Source organism: Neltuma alba, unplaced genomic scaffold (genome assembly GCF_004799145.2).
Source record: "Neltuma alba isolate B1F8T4 unplaced genomic scaffold, ASM479914v2 tig00001706_pilon, whole genome shotgun sequence".
NCBI classification, from domain to species: domain Eukaryota; kingdom Viridiplantae; phylum Streptophyta; class Magnoliopsida; order Fabales; family Fabaceae; genus Neltuma; species Neltuma alba.
Genome location: NW_021632575.1, coordinates 110,825 through 130,274, shown reverse-complemented (window position 1 = coordinate 130,274; position 19,450 = coordinate 110,825). Strand labels below are relative to the sequence as shown.

The window sequence follows — 19,450 nt, the reverse complement described above, 5'->3', positions numbered from 1 at the left end:
TGCCTCAAAACTGAATCACACATCATTCTTTCCAAATTAAAAACAAATGTTGAATAACAAAATACCACTAAATGAAGCTCATTATCGTCACCTAAAATTTACAGTCTTGGCTTGTATCTGTTCATTTGGTAAAATGTCAGATGTTTTACGTCTCCGTCGTTTAGAGGCTGATTACTGCCACTATGTAGATATATAGTTCAATTCACCTCCATAATGGAGGAAGAAGAAATGAAAAACGAACAAAGTGAAATCAGCGCATTTTGCAGAATATGATTATATCATGAGGCCTTGTTTCCACTTGAAGACATGAGTTTTTCACCGAATTAAAAAAAAGGAACAAATACAAAACTTCAGCATAAAGTGGTAACAATTTGGTGCAAAGTCATTCACAAATTTCTTCATCTCATGAGCCAACCTAACCTTGGGCGACAAACAGGCTTACTAGAAAATACAGCAAAGACACATGATTACTTGACTAAAGAGAACAAATCTCTCTGGTTAGATTGGATGATTGGTTGGGAGAGACTGCTAGGCTCTGCAAATAATCCTACCTAGCACATGGCCCTGAGTTTAATTCAAGTGCAAGATAAGTGGTACTCAAAGAAGATCCAGAAGTTCCACTGTTACTTTCGGCATTTTGAAGGGACATTTCCAAGGCTAGACAGTCCTTTAAATCAGCTACTACATGGCCTATATCAGGCCTTTTAATTGCAACTTGTGGAATGCAAGACATGGCTATCTCTAAAAATTTCCATGCTGAAGCAGTATTGAACTGTCCCTCTAATCTGGGATCCGTAATGGATTGGATGTCCCCACTCTCCAGCTTTGGAGCCACCCAATCAGATATGTGACTTGTGCTGCCAGGTGCTCTTATTACTGCTGGCCGACCACTCATAAGCTCAAGTAAAATTATCCCAAAACTATAAACATCGCTTTTCTTGTTCAGGTTTCCGCAGCTATGGAATCTGTAAATTTTTCAGGATGGAGTATCCATCAATAAATTTGCATTTTCATGCATTTGGCCGGAAAAAAATGTAATGCTAGATCTGTTCAAATGATGAGCATGCCATTCTCAATCTGTTCTACTAAATTTTGCTAAAAGCTGACCTATATAATGGAGAAATTTCTCTAAACCTTGTTTAGATTTTCAGCATCATGGAATCTATAAATTTTGCATGATTAATTAGCCATCGATAAAATTTAGCTAAGCATATTTTAGGCACAATCACTGCTCCATCATCAGTTGCTGATTATCTTGAGTTGCACATGTGCGTGTGTAAATCTAGAACAAATTTCTATCCTAATGAATTGCTCAAAAGTTAGTTAATTAAAAAGTTTTTGCATCCAGGAGTGGTAAAATTTCAGAAATCAGAAAATAAATACGTACTCAGGATCTAGATAACCTATTGTGCCAGCAGGACAAGTTGAATACTGAGCATTAGTATCATCAAAAAAAGCTCTGGATAATCCAAAGTCAGCAATCTTAGCTTGCATGTTTTTGCCTAGCAGGATGTTGGAAGGTTTTAGGTCTCTATGAATTATGGCTGGCTTACAACCATTATGTAGATAGTCCAATCCTGCATTTTTATCGAGCAGCAACATAATTTTTGAAGTTATAATAAAGGAAAAATCATGAAGAACAATGGAAAAGAGTAAAAGCAAAGGAACATGGATTGACAATTTCAAAGCAGGGGGAAGAGACTATTATTTTACACACCACATGCTGCATCCAGTGCTATCTGAAGTCTCTCATTCCATTTCAAAGCACATGGATTCGTATCTGCAAATATTTAGGTTGTGCATAGAAAATGTCAAGCACCCTACAAACTCAGTAATGGTTTATCACTTATATAGTTACCATCCTTTCCTCTTCCTTTTTATTTTTCAATTCATTGCCTTGATATTTCTTAATTAGAGCAATAATGGCAAGACAAATCCTAAAACAACTTTTAACGAGACTTGTAATTAAGCTAGAGAAATAAGTATTGAGATATGATTGTAATCAACAAACCTGATAATTTCTGTCGGAGATTTCCTTCACTCATGTATTCATAAACTAGTGCTTTCGTCTCACCATCATTACAATAGCCAACAAGAGAAACCAAGTTCCTATGATGAACAACCATCAAAAGTTCTGCCTGCATTTCGTGTCACCATCAAAAGTTCGATATAAGGAAACATTCAAATCCAACGTCTATAATTAGTGACTTTTGCTTCTAACCTCTGACTGAAATTCCTTGAACCCTTGTTGTGATGACTTGGAGAGTAACTTGACTGCAACTTTTGTACCATCTTGTAGTGTGCCCAGGTACACTTTTCCAAACCCCCCTTCTCCGATAACGTTCTCAAAGGAATTGGTAATACTAAGAACTTCCAAGTGATTAAATGCACGGTTTTTCGATTTGAGATTCCCATCGTTTTGAAATGAAGTCGCTACAAAGGGAAGCGAAATTCCAATAGCATCGTGTGTTAATGATTATTGAACTTGGATTACTTTAGAAATAAACATAGGTAATAAGATGTTCAGACAATTTGAATTTCTCTCTTTTATAAAGCCACATATTAACTACTTTTATGAGATTAAATAAATCAGTTGAAAGTAGTTAAATGTTAGAATTTTTTTTTACAACTTTCCAAAATTACTATTTGATTGTTTTAAATAATTCATTGCGGGAGGATGGAGAATTCATTGATTTAAGGTTACGTTTGGTAGAAAGCATTGAAAATGAGGGATTGGGATTGGGATTACAATTGAAAAAATCTATTAAGAGAGTGTTTAGTATAAGAGATTGTTTGATATATGGGATTAGTCAAAGCCATGTATGTGGGATTAGAGAATACCATGGGGGAAGTGGTATTCCCCAATCCCACCTTTATGGGCATACCTAATCCCATATAACAAACAATTATTCATACTAAGTACTATTTTAATGATTTTTTCAATTGCAATCCCAATCCCAATCCCTCATTTTCAATGCTTCGTACCAAACGGAACCTAAGGGTAAAGGTGCAATTTTACTCCTGTCGGGTGCCTCTAACACTCCAATCTTTTTAGTGGTATAATTTTACCCATGATCTTTGATTGCACCAAACAAAAGGATTATAGGTAAAATTGCACAAAAAAATCTTATAACTTTGTGCATATTTAATGTAGGAGCGTTTTAGTCAAAAATAATAAATGCGATAGACAAGTGAAAAAATGGTCTTATGAATAATCCAAAATTGCCAAAAGGTTCTTCCTATATTCAAAAATGGATGGAGTAGCTGGGCAGAGAATTTCTTATAAATAAATGCGGTTAGAATTAATCCCAAAATCATGGAAATTAAAGAAACTCGACAGGTAAATTAAATAAAAGCACGAACTTCGCAAAACAACAAATGCTTCCGAAAAATCATAAAAGAAAAATGGATATAAAGAAGAGTGAGGGTGTAAGCTCACCTGGGATACCTTCCATATCTCTTTGTTTTTTTCTTTTATGTTTGCAAAGCTTCACATAAATGCCGATTACCATTACGAGGACTGCCACTGAAGCTACTACAGATGCAATAATTGGTATAACGGCCTTCTGTGTTTTGGTTTTGCAAGCACCTATTTGACATAGACTTGGATTTCCATCCAAACTAGGGGAAAAACAAAAGCATCTCAGTACATAACTGTGAGACGTATCATAAAACATTATCAGTATATTATGCAACTAGCATGTGGCATTAACGCTGTTAATAATATCTTAAATTAAGACAATTACTGGCATGTTTGAAACTAAAATACACTAAGCTAGTATGAAGTAGGGAGAGAATAGAACAAATTCTTCTGAATATTCTCGATCAAAACAGAAGTGCCATTCTATATATAGGTATGCAGACAATATAATAATATCATCCTTAATATAAGAGCTAATTGACTCAATTGAGTAGATTAAAGAAGTTTGTTAAGTTAGTTATTTATAATAAATAGGTGTTGTCTTCTCTAGAATAGCCTTGCCAATCATGTATATTAATTAGAACTACTATTTGATGAAATATTTAACATATGCAATAACTACAAAGATTACTTTGAAAAAAAAAAGATAAATATAGAGACAAAGTGGATTGGGTTGTATTTAAAACAAAATTAAAAGTCAAACTAGTTCTTATATTAAGGACTGGAGGTAGTATTAATGCAACTGATGCGCAGAGGAATGAATTAAGAGTTTTGCAATAATCAATTAAACCTCAGTATTAAAGGAGTGCCGTTCTTCTCTCTAAGAGCCTTTGGAATTGAACCGGTTAGATTGTTCCCTGACAAATTACTGCTAATACATCACGTGAGAAAATCACAATATCTGTGGAACCAGAAAGTATTATTTCTATATATGTGCGCGCGCGCGCTAAAGCATTGCAACTCACAGTAGTTTCAAATTGGGTAGTTTAGAAAAAATTTCAGGTATTTCTCCCATCAAGTGATTGTTGGACAAATCCCTATAACATGAGACATATTAATCAGATGAAATTATTACACGGGGGTTATTTTGCGTTGCTTGGATAATGAATGTAGACCTTAAAAAAAATCAAGTCGGCATTACTTAAATACTTACAGCGACTCCAACGACATGAGATCAGAAAATGAAGTATTTATCTCTCCAGTCAAGTTGCTTGAGCTCAAGTTCCTGTTCATATATATGTCATCAAGAACGGAAGTTTCACTACACATAATAAACACAAGCAAGAACGAAGAGAGATATTGGAAGTCACATCATATATATAATGGAGAATTACAGTGAGGTTCGAAAGAAACAAGAAATTACTGAAAAGTCTCAATGACAAGTGAATAGCTGAAACCAATTGCCATTGTTATTTCCTATTCTGAAACTTATCGTTAAGAGTTGCTTACTTGTTATAGGACTTTTTTGTAAATACATTTCTTCTATGGGTCTTTATTTCAATTCTCTCTATATATAAACTCCTTTACAGATCCTTGAACATTAATATTGACTGACGACAGGTAATTAATAACAAAAATGTTAGCCATATAGGTATGAAAATATATTATTTCCTTAGGTTATCCAGTGTAACGAAATTTTAAAAGATCAAAAGACTACTCACAATGAAGTGATCCTTGGAATGATGTCAAGGTAATTACAAGTCAGACCTTCCCAGCTATAATTGCTGGGCGAGCAGGGATCTCCTTGCCAATTTCTGGTGATGTTATACGCATGTTTGACAATCCCCATAGCATCGACTATTATTTACGGTATAAGCAGCATTTTATCAGAGTTTTTCAATACATAAACATGATGAGTTAGAATCCAAGAGCCATGTGCCAGAACCTAATAATAACTCAAGTAAAAAAGAATATCCCACAGGAAGAAAAATTCAAAAATGATAGGAATTAAGGGCCGATTTGTTTAAAATTATTAACATGAGGAAGTTATTAAAAGCATGGGGGAGTTATTCAGAGAACTCTTAGTTAATCATAAAGATTTTATTAGGAAAAACAACCAGTTTTCAATATTGTCAAAATAAGCAAAAGACATATTTCTTTCCGTCTTACACAGCCCCTGTGCTCCCAGCGACATCTTTATGTTTAACTTGACTAAAATCATGTTTTAATATAATCTTAAACAAATTTTGGCTCTAGGTGATTTAAAACAGGATGACAGACCATGTAGAGTCGCCTAACATGCATCGACGCTCATTCTAAAGAAGTAAGCAAAAGGAGAATGATAAGATATCAAAATATGTAACTTGCCATCCCGTTGTCGAGTTGGAGAATTCGGTTGGGGCAGTACTTGATAGATCTCAAGAGCATTAAGCATGGGGGGTAAAGAATCTGGGGTGGATGTGATTGAAATTGTATTAAGATATTCCCCTCTAGGAATTGGCCTAATCACGGTTTTGAGCACCCTATGTTGGAGAGTTATGTTCTCTGGTGGGATGGTATCGGTGAAAGTAATTTCCATCTCTCTTTCCTGATCTAGAGAACGCTCCTCGAAGTCAAAGAAATGAAGGTAAACATAATACTCGTGATCTGTACTGCAGTTCAAGTGGTCGATGACTAAGGAGGACGAATCGTTCCGTGTTAGAATTGCAGTCCTCAACACTTCTTTAGGTAATCTATAGTCCGAATTATCAGCATCAATCGCAACCGATGTGCTGATTGGCTTTGAATTCTGGATCTTTCTATCCAGCCACCATGACCTGCCGTAGATATCATCTGGGTATCTGCATTATTATTTGAAGAACAACAGCATGCTTAATTTATGCAGCTTTGAAGATGATGAGCAAAGTAAGTAGGGAGTAACGAATTGATTGAAACAGTTCACCTGATAAAATCAGAATTTGTTGTAGACTTCCCCAGAGCAGAGCGTGTGACGAGGCGTAGCGGCAACAAATTGGAAGTGGTTCGATATACAGCCTTATTGTGGAGAGGCCAGATTTCCAGCAAAGAAACGAAGGGTATTCCGAAGCCAGTCTTGATAAGACACACATCGATATTGTTAGCTTGGGAAACATGAATGACCTCGGTTCTCACAACGTTTGGATCCTCACCTAATGTTTCCCACGAATTGACGCCAAGATGCGACTCGAAGCGTGGAACAGAATTTTTGCTGTCATAGTTTCCATACAAGAAGTAAGCTCTAACTAGATAGTAGTTGTATATGCCATGTTTGGCTTTGAGGGTATAGCAATTCCTTTTTCCTTCTGGAAAACTTCTGAGAGTGTTCATCTCTTGCCAAAGCTGCTCATCTTCACTGGTAAGGGTGTGTTCAGAAGACACATTATATATTTGACCCGATTCCACGACACTTCCATCGTCTGCCTCATAACAAAACCCATTCTCGTCACAGCTAGGTCGGGTTACTCCGCAATCAATGCTTATCCCCTCTGTTAAATTGAAACGTTAAATGGGTACGCAGTAATCAGGATTGGTTGATCCAAAAAAAGAAAAAAAAAATCAGGATTGAAATACGTAATGTTTTAAAATATTGATTCTTTCAATATAAATATAAACAGCTTGCAAAGTAATCATATGATTTACTGCTACAAATGAATTTTCACTTACTATATATGTATACCCTTGACGTGACGATAAAGCACATATAGATATAGTGGAAAAAAGAAACATTTAAAATTTTAAAAGGAAATTTTTTAAATATATTTTATAAAATGATATTTATTGGTACTGCTTTTTTTAAACTGAAAGAATTAAAAAAATATTAATACCAGTAAATTCATAATAAATGACATATCACAAAATTAAATTATGTGGATGAATATAAGAAAATAAAAAATGATAACGAAACATTTATTTTGGAATAAATTAGAACTTGTTATAAAACTAAAGAAAGAGTGGAGAAGCATAGTGGGAAAATAGAGAGAAGAAAAGGTAAGGGTATTTTTTATATTCTATTCAAGGTACTAAATACATAATACATGCCTTCTATTTATATACATAGCTTTTCATCTTTAATAGAATCTACATATTATATAATAATAAGAAGTAATTGTAGAATATAGAGATAATGAGAGATATTAGAGATGACATGAGATAATAAGAGATATTAGGACATCCACATGAATATTATTATATTCAGAACAAAACTTTCTGTTATTACTAAAAATCAATAGAATCTATCTTGATCTAAAAACTATATTATAATAATTTTAATTTTATATCAAAAACCAATATACCCACCGATTTTATAAAATATAGTATAAATTAAATAAGGGGGTGTTAATATGCATTTAGGCGTTTCTCTATCTGATCCTGTCTTTTTTTAACAACTTCTGGCCTTATCTTTGCCTTTTTAATATTGGTTTAGTATGTAAATAAAAAAAATATTTACAAATGACATAGGTTTTTTTAATAATTTAAGTTGGACCTTGAGAAATAAAGATTTACCGGTACCGTTTTATTATATATACTCATGAATTACAAAAAGCTTATAAAATAAAGGATCGATGAACAAGGCTAAAACAAGAGAGTAGAAGTATGAGAAAATGGTTAAAAAAAAACTGTCAAAATAGAAAAATTGTAAATTAGGACCCATGGCAACATTAGTATGGGTTTTGACAATAATTTTTGTGAATAGGTCCCTGTATGTAATTTTTCTATTTCACTGGTTTTTTTTTTTTTTTTTTGCGATTTTTCCTAGAAGTAATCAAATGATGAAGAAATATGCTTAAAGTAAATAAACAACAATCACACTAGTGTCAAGTTTCGTAAGCTGAGTTCAAGCAGATCGAAAATGAAAAGCTGGCCAAGCGCAGTACGTAATTACCTGAATTTCCAGCATCCGCGGCTGCAACAGCGATGAGGAGTGAAACAAACGCATTCAAAGCCAGAACCCACAGTGGTGTGCTCTTCCTCATGTTTTCAAGTTTATATGATCAGTAATGAGGAAAAGAGGAATAATGAACCGACTGGATAGCTTTTGAACTACTTGGCTGAAATGTTGAGTATAAATATTAGGAGCAATGAACTCGGACTTTGGACCCGGTCGAAGATGAAAGGGACAAGAAGACGAGGAATAATTCGAGTCTTCTGCAAAACCAAGTTGAATGGCCTCACTGTTCATCTTATATGAACTTTTTCCACAGTGCGTAGGATCCCAGTCGTCCAACTAATACAATTGGATGACAAGTTGAGGCATATGGATATTCTAATTTCCCTGGCCCCCCATTATGAATGCACTGTTCAGCACGCAGTGCCCATATTACGATCCATATAATGCAAGAATTTGTTAAACATATATCATGATTATTATCTTGTATCTTTATCTGAACACTAATAAAGTTATTTGTGTAATTATAATTGATATGATTTGGTTTGAGGTGATTTTTCTTTTATTACTTTTAACCAAATTCCCATACTTATTATTTCATTCATCGTAATTATTTTAGAATAATCTCGTAGCAATTATTAGCATTATTTCTTTCATGGCAATTGGATTGAATATAATAGAGTTGACTTGATGATAGTCCTTAAGTAAGTCTAGACTCTAGAGTTTGAACTAGTGAATGGAAAAACCATTTTGAAAAAGCTATCTTCTAAAGTCAGTCTCACAAGACGTACGATTCGAGCTTATTTAAAAATAATGAAGTTCCAATTGCTTTGCTTCCAAATTTTTCTTAACGCAGATGGAGTTTTAAAAGTCATATAATATGTGGTTTGAAGGAGTAGTGACCCATATGTTGCCAGAGGCATCAAAATTATAAGAGCGGAAGCATAGAAAAAGCCAAAAAGGTTACAGTGGGTAGCGGGAAACACGGTATGTCACGAAAGTTAGTGCTCACTTAAAAAGTAATTTTCTTTTCTTCTTTTAGTTTTTAAATTTTTTTATTCCCCAATCAGGCCTTAAAGTTTTTTTTTCCCCTTTTTATCCATAATTTGAAACTAAATTTTAAATATAAACCATAGGAAAATTTTTAATTCTAAATATAAGTCATCTATAGTATATTTAATATTTTTTTAATTTTATTCTTATTTAATTCTCATTGAGAAAAAAAGAAAGGGATATGAGAATTATTTGTAAATATAGCGAAAATAAAAAATTTAATAAGAATAAAATTGGAAAATTTTTAGTATCCAAAAATATGTTACAAGTGAACAAGAGTGATAGAGGGATCTGATTAAAAATTAGGTTAAACTATGGAGACTTATAGATTAATGTTTTCAAGTGAAAATTACTCAGACATATTTGTTCAATCATTATATAGATAATGTGGCGCGCTTATATATTTTATATTATATGTCTTTACTTTTACACCTCGATTCAGAGGACGACATCTCGCATTATTGCATCCACTCCACAGAAGATAATGTTGGGTCAATCACATCTCTTCTTTCAGGCAACACTCTTGACAACCTTTTTTGTGGGGCCATTCCTAACAAACTAATTTTTTGGCCGTTCATTATTCTTTTCAAGTTTTGTCGTTTATTAGTTTTATGTTGTTTAGCAAATAAATTTTTCATTAATTATATAAAAATTAAATATGAAATTTACTTTTTTTTTATTTAACCATTAATATCTCGATTTTATAGACGTTAAAATTAGTTTTATTTTATTATTTAAGCCATTTTGTGTAAGGTTGCTTTTTTGTTGTGTTTAAGCTTATTTTGTGTAGCCTGTTGGGTTTTAATCCAGCATAATGATATTTTTGGCGAAAAAGTTTACTTTTCTTTTTTCTTTTTTTTTAAATTCCGAATTGCTGGATAATTATAAGCTGTAAGTCTCACAAAAACGCAAAGTCTCATATTTCACATCAGAGATATTCTGCAATCTATTATTTATTTAAGTTATTTAGTACGCGAAATAATTGAGCTTCTTTTTGGGCCAGATTGATAATTGAGCTGCTGCGGAATATTTACAAAAGAAATTATACTTTATGGGAAAGCCAAGAAATGTGTTATGTTTGAATGAGCTTCCCCTCACACTTTGCCAAAAGAACAAATGAAAGGAACCATGAGAAATAAAGCAAAAGAAAAGAGAATAAGATATAGTCGTGAGAAGCACGAAATGTTAAATAATAACACTTGGCTCCCAATAAGTAGGAGATGGAATGCTTGATCTCGTTGTTATGAATCATACAATAATTGGGTGGGTCTTCTTAAAGGAACCGCCTTATAAAGCTTTGGGTTCCTCAACTCTACAACTGGCTTTTCAGGTGTGTAGTTCTCCCGTAAATTTGTGCTTTAATTTGTATAATGCTGTTTCATTAAGAGCCGATTAGCCAGACAAGGGCTACCTTTTGAGTGTGGTTTTTTCAAAAACTTAAGCTCCTTATGGTCGTTCGGACCATTAGTCTTTGCTTCCTTAGATAGAAAAAAACATTACTCTGATCCTATTTGTAAGGTAGAGAAGGTTTTTATTGATCTTATTTATAAGTAATTTTATTAAATTTTTAATATGAGTGTACTATTTTATCCTTTGTTTATTATAGTATGGACAGTTATTTCTTGAACGGTACAGCACGAACCATCTAGCAGAAATGTTGAGTGTAAATATTATGAGGAATGGAATAATATGACACTGTAACTTCACGCGGTTTACTCGGACCGACTTCTTGGGTTTGCTCGCTTTTACAGCACAAGCAGACGAGGAATAATCATTAGAGTCTTCTGCGAGGATCAATGTTCACTTAATCAAATTTCCTTTTTGACTTCCAGGCAATACCCCCATAACTCTTTTATGGTTTTTTTTGTTGGGAGCATTACTAAGAAACTTTTATTTTTTTGGCCATTCATTCTTTTCAATTATTTTTGCTATTTTAAGTTTTATGTAGCTTTGCAAAAGAAATCGTTAATTATATGGCGATATATAAAAAATGATAATAAATGTGAGTTTATTTGAATATTAATCTCTTAATTGTTGGCAAAGAAAAAGTTTTTTAAGGGGAAAAAACCCGCATTGCCGGATAATTATTAGAATATCACATATTTCATACCAGAAATTATTCTGCACTCTAGTATTATTTATTGAAATGATATCATACGTGAAATAATTGAGCTTTATTCTGGGCGAGGGTGATGATTGAGCTGAGGTGGAATATATATAAAAGAAATTATACTTTATAAAAAAAAGTGGGTTACGTTGCTGAAATAAAGCAAAGGAAGAAGCAAAAAGATGGTGGCCGTGAGAGGCAAGAAATGTTATATAGTAGTAGTAGTTGACCGACTGACGTTATTGACAAAATGATTGTCATGATGCTTATGAACCGATCATACATATATAGGGTCGGGCTCGTTTTTCCAGGGCACTTATAATATCAACTGTTGTTGTATGCTTAATGATGAAGTTGATCTATTAATTCACTATTTAAAGGTCAAACATCTGTTATCTCTGTCAATACTATTTTATCTGTAGTTTTTAAATTTTCTAATTAGTGCGTTGTGGGGAGAAAACATTAATGCACTAGACAATTTGAAGTAACTATCTGCAATTATATTACTAGTGCTGAGTTGCCAAGAACACTGGCGAACCAAATGAACAGATCTGAAAAAAACCCGGAATCCGTTGTGATGCCCTCTTCAAGTTCCAGAAGAGAAAAAGAAACCGTGAGGCATAAAAATGAGACTTCGAAAAACACAGAATGGTGGGTTGGGTGTAAATTCAATCGACGACGGACCATAAGCGGTACAATATTCAACTGAATATATAGTACATTAATTACAATATAATAAACATAAACTTTAAGGTATGAGCCTCCTTTCTCCTCAAATATTGTATTCGATCTACTGAACCGCAAAATTACATTATCAGAACAGATTTATGTAAATTTAGGTTGCAATCTTGAAACACTGACTAAAGCAAATATGTCATTTTGCCTCAAAACTGAATTACACAACATTCCTTCCAAATTAAAAACGTGTTGAATTACAAAATACCACTAAATGAAGCTTATTATCGTCACCTAGAATCAACTATCTTGGCTTGTATCTGTTCATTTGGTAAAATGTCAGGTGTTTTCATGTCTCCGTCATTTAGAGGCGGATTGCTACACCATTTAGATATACAGTTCAATTGACCTCCTTAATGGAGGAAGAAGAAATGAAAAATGAACAAACTGATGTCAGAGCATTTTGCAGAATATGATTATTGTATGAGGCCTTGTTTCCACTTCAAGACATGAGTTTTTCACCGAATTAAAAAAAGGAATAAAAACAAAACTTCAGCATAAAGTGGTGACAATTTGGTGCAAGGCGATTCACAAATTTCTTCATCTGATGAGCCAACCTAACCTTTGACAAACAGACTTACAAGAAAATACAGCAAAGAAAAAGGATTACTTGACTAAACAGAACAAATCTCTCTGGTTGGATTGGATGATTCGTTGGGAGAGACTGCAATGCTCTGCAAATAATCCTACTACCGAGCACATGGACCTGAGTTTGATTCAAGTGGAAAATAAGCGGTAATCAAAGGAGATCCAGAAGTTCCACTGTTACTTTCTGCATTTTGAAGGGATATTTCCAAGGCCAGACATTCCTTTAAATCAGCTACTACATGTTCTTTATTAGGTCCTTGAATTGCAACTTGTGGAATGCAAGACATCGCTATCTCTAAAAATTTCCATGCTGAAGCAGTATTGAATTTTCCCTCTAATCTGGGATCCATAATCAATTGGATGTTCCCAATCTCCAGCTTTGGAGCCACCCAATCAGATATGTGATTTGCGATGCCAGGTGCTGATAACCTCCACAAATTCTCCTTATTCCAGCACATTTTCAGTCTCTTTCTCATGATTTTGAGGGCTAATTGTGCATAATTTACATTTACAAATTAGAATTTGTGCTGTTGGTTCGGTACATTGAACTTAGGTGAATTCTTTAGTAAAGTGTGAAGAGATTGAGTTGTTTTGGTATGTTTGAGAATTTAAAAGTTTTGTGGTGCAGGTAAAGATTGGAAAAGGAAGATAGATGCATAAAAGAAGTTTTTATTTCAGGTTTTGAAGGTTAAAGACATAGCATGAAAGCATTGGGGCAAAAATGAAATCAAGTGGAGGAAGTCCACAAAGAATCAAATAGCTGCTGCAATTGGTCTCAAAAGCCACGGCCAATGGAAGCAATAGCTCTCTGTTTAAGTAGCCGAGGCTATTTCTGACAGTAGCCGTGGCTATTTCTGACAATAGCCGCGGCAATTTCCTCTGCGTTACTATGCATTTTACTAACTTGACCAAAAAGTTAGGGTATCTAGGAGAGGGTTGCATAATTTTCTGGCATTCTACACACTTCAAGAGATTTTGGGGGAGCTCTCTGCTAGGATTTCGAAGGATTAGACGATTGGAAGCTTGGGTCAAGAGTTTGAGGCATTTTGGAGCTCTTTTCTTGGGTTTTCTTCTATTTTTTTCTTCTTCTTTACATTCATACTGCTACAGCTTTGATTTTTTTTACATAATTGTTGTTCTTTTCAGATTAGGAGTGGCTAGTAGACTTGTTCTATAATTGTTTTGAATCTTTGTGTGGATTGAATCTTGTTCTTTTCTCTCTTTTGGGTAATATAATGATGTATATGTTGGTTTTATTTTATGCTTACTACTTCATTTTGATTGGCCACCATTTTAAAAGATTCATTCATCTTGATTAGTCTTGAGAAAGCTAATTTTGATTTAGAACTTGACTAAAACTGTGCTTGACTTGAAATTCTTAAGTGAGTGGATGGTTTATTGGATTGATTAGAGATAATCTACCAACCTAGCGCACTGTCAAAACAAGCTTGATTTTCCAAAATGATTTTCATTAAGTATTTCAAGAGACTGAGCATTTCAAATGGAAAGATAAATTTGGTTTTGACTTGAGAGAGAGTTTTCAAATACTTTAGAATCTTGGACAAGCACATTTTATCATTAAAAAGCCTTTTTGAGAGAAAAGAATAGTTTTAAGAAGTGCAAAGGGGATAAGCAATCCTAGATTTTCAAAATATTGAAGTTTTATTTTTTAGTTTAATTTTTACAGCACCTTAATTTGGTCAAGAACTTTATCAATTCGCAAAATTTTCTTAGCTCAACCTAATCTGGATCGTGTTTGTGTTAATCGTTTCATTTTCACTTTAGTCCTCAAGGGAACGACATTTTCTTAATCTATACTATTTGTTAATGATCCGTGCGTTTGCGGTCATGCTGGACAGCGAACAGGTTCTCCTATGTATTACCGCCATCTGACCACTGATAAGCTCAAGTGAAATTACCCCAAAACTGTAAACATTGCTTGTCCTATTCAGGTTTTCACAGCTATGGAATCTGTGAATTTTTCAAGACTGAGTATCCATCAATAAATTTGCATTTTCATGTATTTGGCCCAGAAAAGTGTGATGTTGGATGTGGCCAAATGACGAACATGCCATTTTCAAGCTGTTCTACTAAATTTTGCTAGAAGTTGAGCTATATAGTTCGTTATCGGAGAAATTTCTCTAAATTTTGTTTAGTCTTCAGCATTATGGAATCTATTTTTTTCGCATGATTAATTAGCCATTGAGAAAATTAAGCTACGCAAATATGACATTTTAGGCACAATCACTACTATATTTTCTACATCCCATATATATAGACACATGTCTGATAAAATATTTTGCACTAGCAACATAACCTACATTGCATATGCATCCTGTGGTTTAGTTTATGCAATTTGCAAATTTCTCTATCTCTGGGGCCAAGCATGATCCAATGGGTTTGTTAGAACAAAGCAAACAAGCAAACAGCTTGACTAAGCAAAACAAATCTCTCTGCCGCGATTGGATGATCAATTCAGAGAAAGACCATGAATGCCGCTACAACAATCCTACCTAGCAGATGGAGGAGAGTATGATCCAGACAGGGAATAACTTGTTTCCGGTGATGCTTCCATAGCCACACATTGCTTGAGATCAAATACAACAGAACTTATATCAGGTCTTTGGACTGCTGCGGGTGTAATGCAAGACATGGCTATCTCTAGAAACTTCCATGCTGAAGCACGACTGAATTTTCCTTCTAATCTTGGATCCACAATGGCTTGGATATCCCCAGTCTCAAGCTTTGGATTTACCCAATCAGATATGTGTCGTGCCCCGTCAGACGTTTCAGTTATTGCTCGCTGTCCAGTCATTAGCTCAAGCAGAATTATCCCAAAACTGTAAACATCGCTTTTCTTGTTCAAACTTCCAGATCTATGGAACCTGCAAATTTTGCAAGATTAATCAGTTTTTGAAGGAATTGAGCAGGTCGTCTATTTTTAATCATCAATGCTAAGTTTCAAGGCCGTGCGGTTACTTTAAATTGAAATTATATGTATTGCTAGACGGGCTTGAATGATGAACAAATGCTAATAAGCTATTCTATTATATATTTTGCTAAAGTTGAGTAAAATAGAACAAATTTACATTCTGGGTATCAACAAAGATTGGAAAAGAAAAAAAGATGACAAAATTTACATACTCAGGGTCTAAATAGCCATATGTGCCAGCTGGGCGAGTTGATATATGAGTATCAGTGTCATTGTCAAAAGCTCTGGACAATCCAAAATCAGCAATCTTGGCTTGCATGTGCATACTTAGTAAGATGTTGGAAGTTTTTAAGTCTCTATGGATTATTGCTGGCTTACAACCATTATGTAGATAGTCCAATCCTGCATTTTCAATGAGAATTAAATAAGATAATTTCTAACGCTGAAATTAACAAAAGGTCACTGAAAACAATGAAAATGAATAAAAGCAAAGGAAGTGGGTTGACTATTTTAAAGAGGGGAGAAGAGTATTTTGCATACCACATGCCGCGTCCAATGCTATTTGAAGTCTCTCTTTCCATTTCAAAGCACATGGATTCTTATCTGCAAAATATTTAGGTTATGCATAGACAAATGCCATGTAGTACCCCACAAACTAAGTAATTTGAGAGACATGCGACAGTGCATTGAAGAATTTCCATCAAATAATTCAGATATACAGTTATATTCTGGCATTATGGAATGGATAAAGCTCTAAATATTATATATGAACGAATATAATCAATAAAAAATTTCAATTCATTGCCTTGATGTTTCCTAGGGCATTATTTTCAAGACAAATCTTACAAAAAGTAATATTAAAATATATTTTTAGTCTCTTAACTTTACCTATTTGGTCCCTTAAACTTAAAAAGTATATTTTTAGTCCTTTAACCCTAAAACCATTAAGAAAATAATATTATTGAAATCTTGAATGTTAATAAAATATTCTCAAATATTAATATATTAAGTTTAATTTTCAAAACAACTATGATTATCATAAAATATCATCATTTAAGACTAACAATCTTGGACTTAAATGACTGAAAATATATGTTTTTTAAGTTAGAGGACTAGACTGAAACTTTATATAAAGTTAAAGGATTAAAAGTATACTTTAGTCACAAAGTAATTAACAAACCTGATAATTTTTGTCGGAGATTTCCTTCAATCATGTATTCATAAAGTAATGCTTTCGTATCACCATCGTCACAATAGCCAACAAGAGAAACCAAGTTCCTATGATGAACAACCATCAAAAGTTCTGCCTGCATTTATTTTGAACTTCGTCTTTATTATCATCAACAAATTAATGTGTTGGAGTTCAATATAAATTAGAGGAAAACATTCAAATCCAACATCAAATGATTAATGATTTTTGCTTCTAACCTCTGAATGAAATTCCTTAAACCCTTGTTGTGATGACTTTGAGAGTAACTTGACTGCAACTTGTGTATCATCTTCTAGTGTTCCCAGGTACACTTTTCCAAATCCCCCTTCTCCAATTACGGTTTCAAAGTGATTGGTAATGCCAAGAACTTCCAAGTGACTAAATGCACGATTTTTGGATTTTAGACTCCCGTCTTTTCTAAATGAAGAAATCTTCACTACACCAATGGCAATGAAATTCCAATAGCATCATATATTAATAATTGAATTTGAATTATTTCAGGTATGCAAATACATATATCAAATTTGAATTACTCATTTCTGTCGTTTTTATAAAGTCATATTAACTACTTTTATGAGATTCAATTAGTTAAAACCAGTTAAATATTAAAACTTTTTACAAATTTCCAAGATTTCCCTTTCATTGATCTACATATATAGTTCATTGTGGGGAGGATATCAAAACCATTAAGTACTTACGGTAAGAAGATTTAAGAAAACGGCATTTTTAAAAATGCGTCATGCATGTCTCATTAAATTTTGCAAAGGATCTTATACTCCTCCGTTCCTATATACAAGAAACAAATGGTTGACTTACGAAGATGGATTGGATAAAATTAGTTGAAAGCATTTACCTTTCATAAGTATGTCACAAAGTGTAATCTTTTTTTTTTTTAAAAAAAATATATCCAAACTAATCTTGAACTTTTACTAAATATTTAATGACACTTATAAAGCCATTTATATTTAAGTAGGAAATGAGGGTGTGAGCTCACCTGGCATGCTCTCCGTGTCACTTTGTTTTCCCCTTTTATGTTTGCAAAGCTTCACAGAAATGTAGACCACTATTGTGAGAACTGCTACAGAAGCTACTACAGATGCAGTAAGTGGTACGATAGGCGGCTTTGTTTTGGTTTTGCAAGCACCCATCTGACAGGGACTTGGATTTCCATCCAAACTAGGGTGAAAAAAAGCACCAGTTCATAACTTTGAGTCGTACGATAGAACATTATCTGTATATTGTTCAACTAGCATATGGCATTAATGAAGCTGTTAATAGTATCTTAAATGAAGACAATTACTAGTTTTGAAACTAAAATACACTAGTGAAGGAAGAGAGAATAGAACATGTTCCTCTGAAGATTCTCAATCAAACAGAAGAAGTTCCATTCTATGAAGACAAAGCGACTGAAGAGGAATGAATTCAGAGTGGTGTAATAAGCAAACCTCAATATCAACGAAGTGCCGTTCTTCTCCCTAAGAGCTTTTGGAATTGAACCGCTTAGATTGTTCGCTGACAAGTTACTGCTAATACATCACGTGAGAAAATCACAATCTTTGTGGAATTAGCTAGGAAGCATTATTTCTGTATACGCTAAAGCGTTGCAACTTACAGTAGTTTTAACTTGGGTAGTTTTGCTAAAACTTCAGGTATTTCTCCCATCAATTCATTGTTGGACAAATCCCTACAACATGTAACATATTAATCACATGAAATTATTACATGAGAGCTATTATGCATTGCTTAATTGGATAATGAATGTGACTAAAGAAATTCATCAAGAATGAGTTTCCAATACTACTTACATGGACTCCAACGATGTGAGTTCGGAAAATGAAGTAATTATCTCTCCACTCAATTTGCTTGAGCTCAAGTCCCTGCCCATTTGTTGTCAATAATGGAAATCTCGCTACAACAAACACAGTACAAGCAAGGACGAAGAGAGATATTGGAAGTCGCAACACATATATACTCCTTTATAGCTCAGTGAACAATATTGATGTATCAATAGACAGCATAAACAGAGGAATACATTATAGTCTTGAACTAAAATGTTAGTTAACGGGCATGGAAATTAGTTAGATTACCAGGCCACGTCTAACAAAATTTTAAAAAGATCAAATGACTACTCACAATGAGGTGACCGATGGGATGTTGTAAATGTAATTACAAGTCAGACCTTCCCAACTATAACTGGTTGGCACGCAGGGATCTCCTTGCCAATTTCTGGTGATGTTATATGTATGTTTCACAATCCGCATAGCATCCACTGTTATTTCCGATATAAGCAGCGTTTTAGAGTTTTAATACATAAATAGGATGTCAGAAGCATCGAGCCGTGTGTTAGAAGCTGATAATAACTAGCGCAAAATTATAGAAGCTCCCAGACGAAGAAAAATTAAGAAATTAAGAAATTGGCCCTTAATAATATTTATAAATTAATTATCTAACTCTTATATTAAGAACACAAAGTATCATTTCTTTCCCTCATATGCCACCCTATGCTTCCAGTAACTTCTTTATGTTTACCTTAACTAAATCATTTTTCAATAATATAAGAG

General features: G+C 33.7%; 1 protein-coding gene across 1 annotated transcript in view; it reads right to left on the bottom strand.

Annotated features, from left to right (window-relative positions):
* Nucleotides 1–355: 355 nt before the first annotated feature.
* LOC114761750 (probable LRR receptor-like serine/threonine-protein kinase At1g51880) overlaps nt 356–19,450 on the bottom strand; it is a 33,160-nt gene continuing 14,065 nt past the window's right edge. Inside the window, exons 2-20 of the mRNA XM_028951182.1 lie at nt 17,108–17,325; nt 16,860–16,986; nt 16,220–16,282; nt 15,892–16,081; nt 15,358–15,632; nt 12,853–12,991; nt 8,262–8,347; nt 6,303–6,864; nt 5,769–6,201; nt 5,642–5,676; nt 4,575–4,682; nt 4,387–4,458; nt 4,212–4,292; nt 3,440–3,621; nt 2,222–2,433; nt 2,012–2,138; nt 1,718–1,780; nt 1,388–1,577; nt 356–965 (exon numbers count right to left, since the gene is read on the bottom strand). Coding sequence (XP_028807015.1) covers nt 548–965; nt 1,388–1,577; nt 1,718–1,780; nt 2,012–2,138; nt 2,222–2,433; nt 3,440–3,621; nt 4,212–4,292; nt 4,387–4,458; nt 4,575–4,682; nt 5,642–5,676; nt 5,769–6,201; nt 6,303–6,864; nt 8,262–8,347; nt 12,853–12,991; nt 15,358–15,632; nt 15,892–16,081; nt 16,220–16,282; nt 16,860–16,986; nt 17,108–17,325 — 3,581 coding nt within the window. The 3' untranslated portion in view covers nt 356–547. The remainder of the gene's footprint in view (nt 966–1,387; nt 1,578–1,717; nt 1,781–2,011; nt 2,139–2,221; nt 2,434–3,439; nt 3,622–4,211; nt 4,293–4,386; nt 4,459–4,574; nt 4,683–5,641; nt 5,677–5,768; nt 6,202–6,302; nt 6,865–8,261; nt 8,348–12,852; nt 12,992–15,357; nt 15,633–15,891; nt 16,082–16,219; nt 16,283–16,859; nt 16,987–17,107; nt 17,326–19,450) is intronic.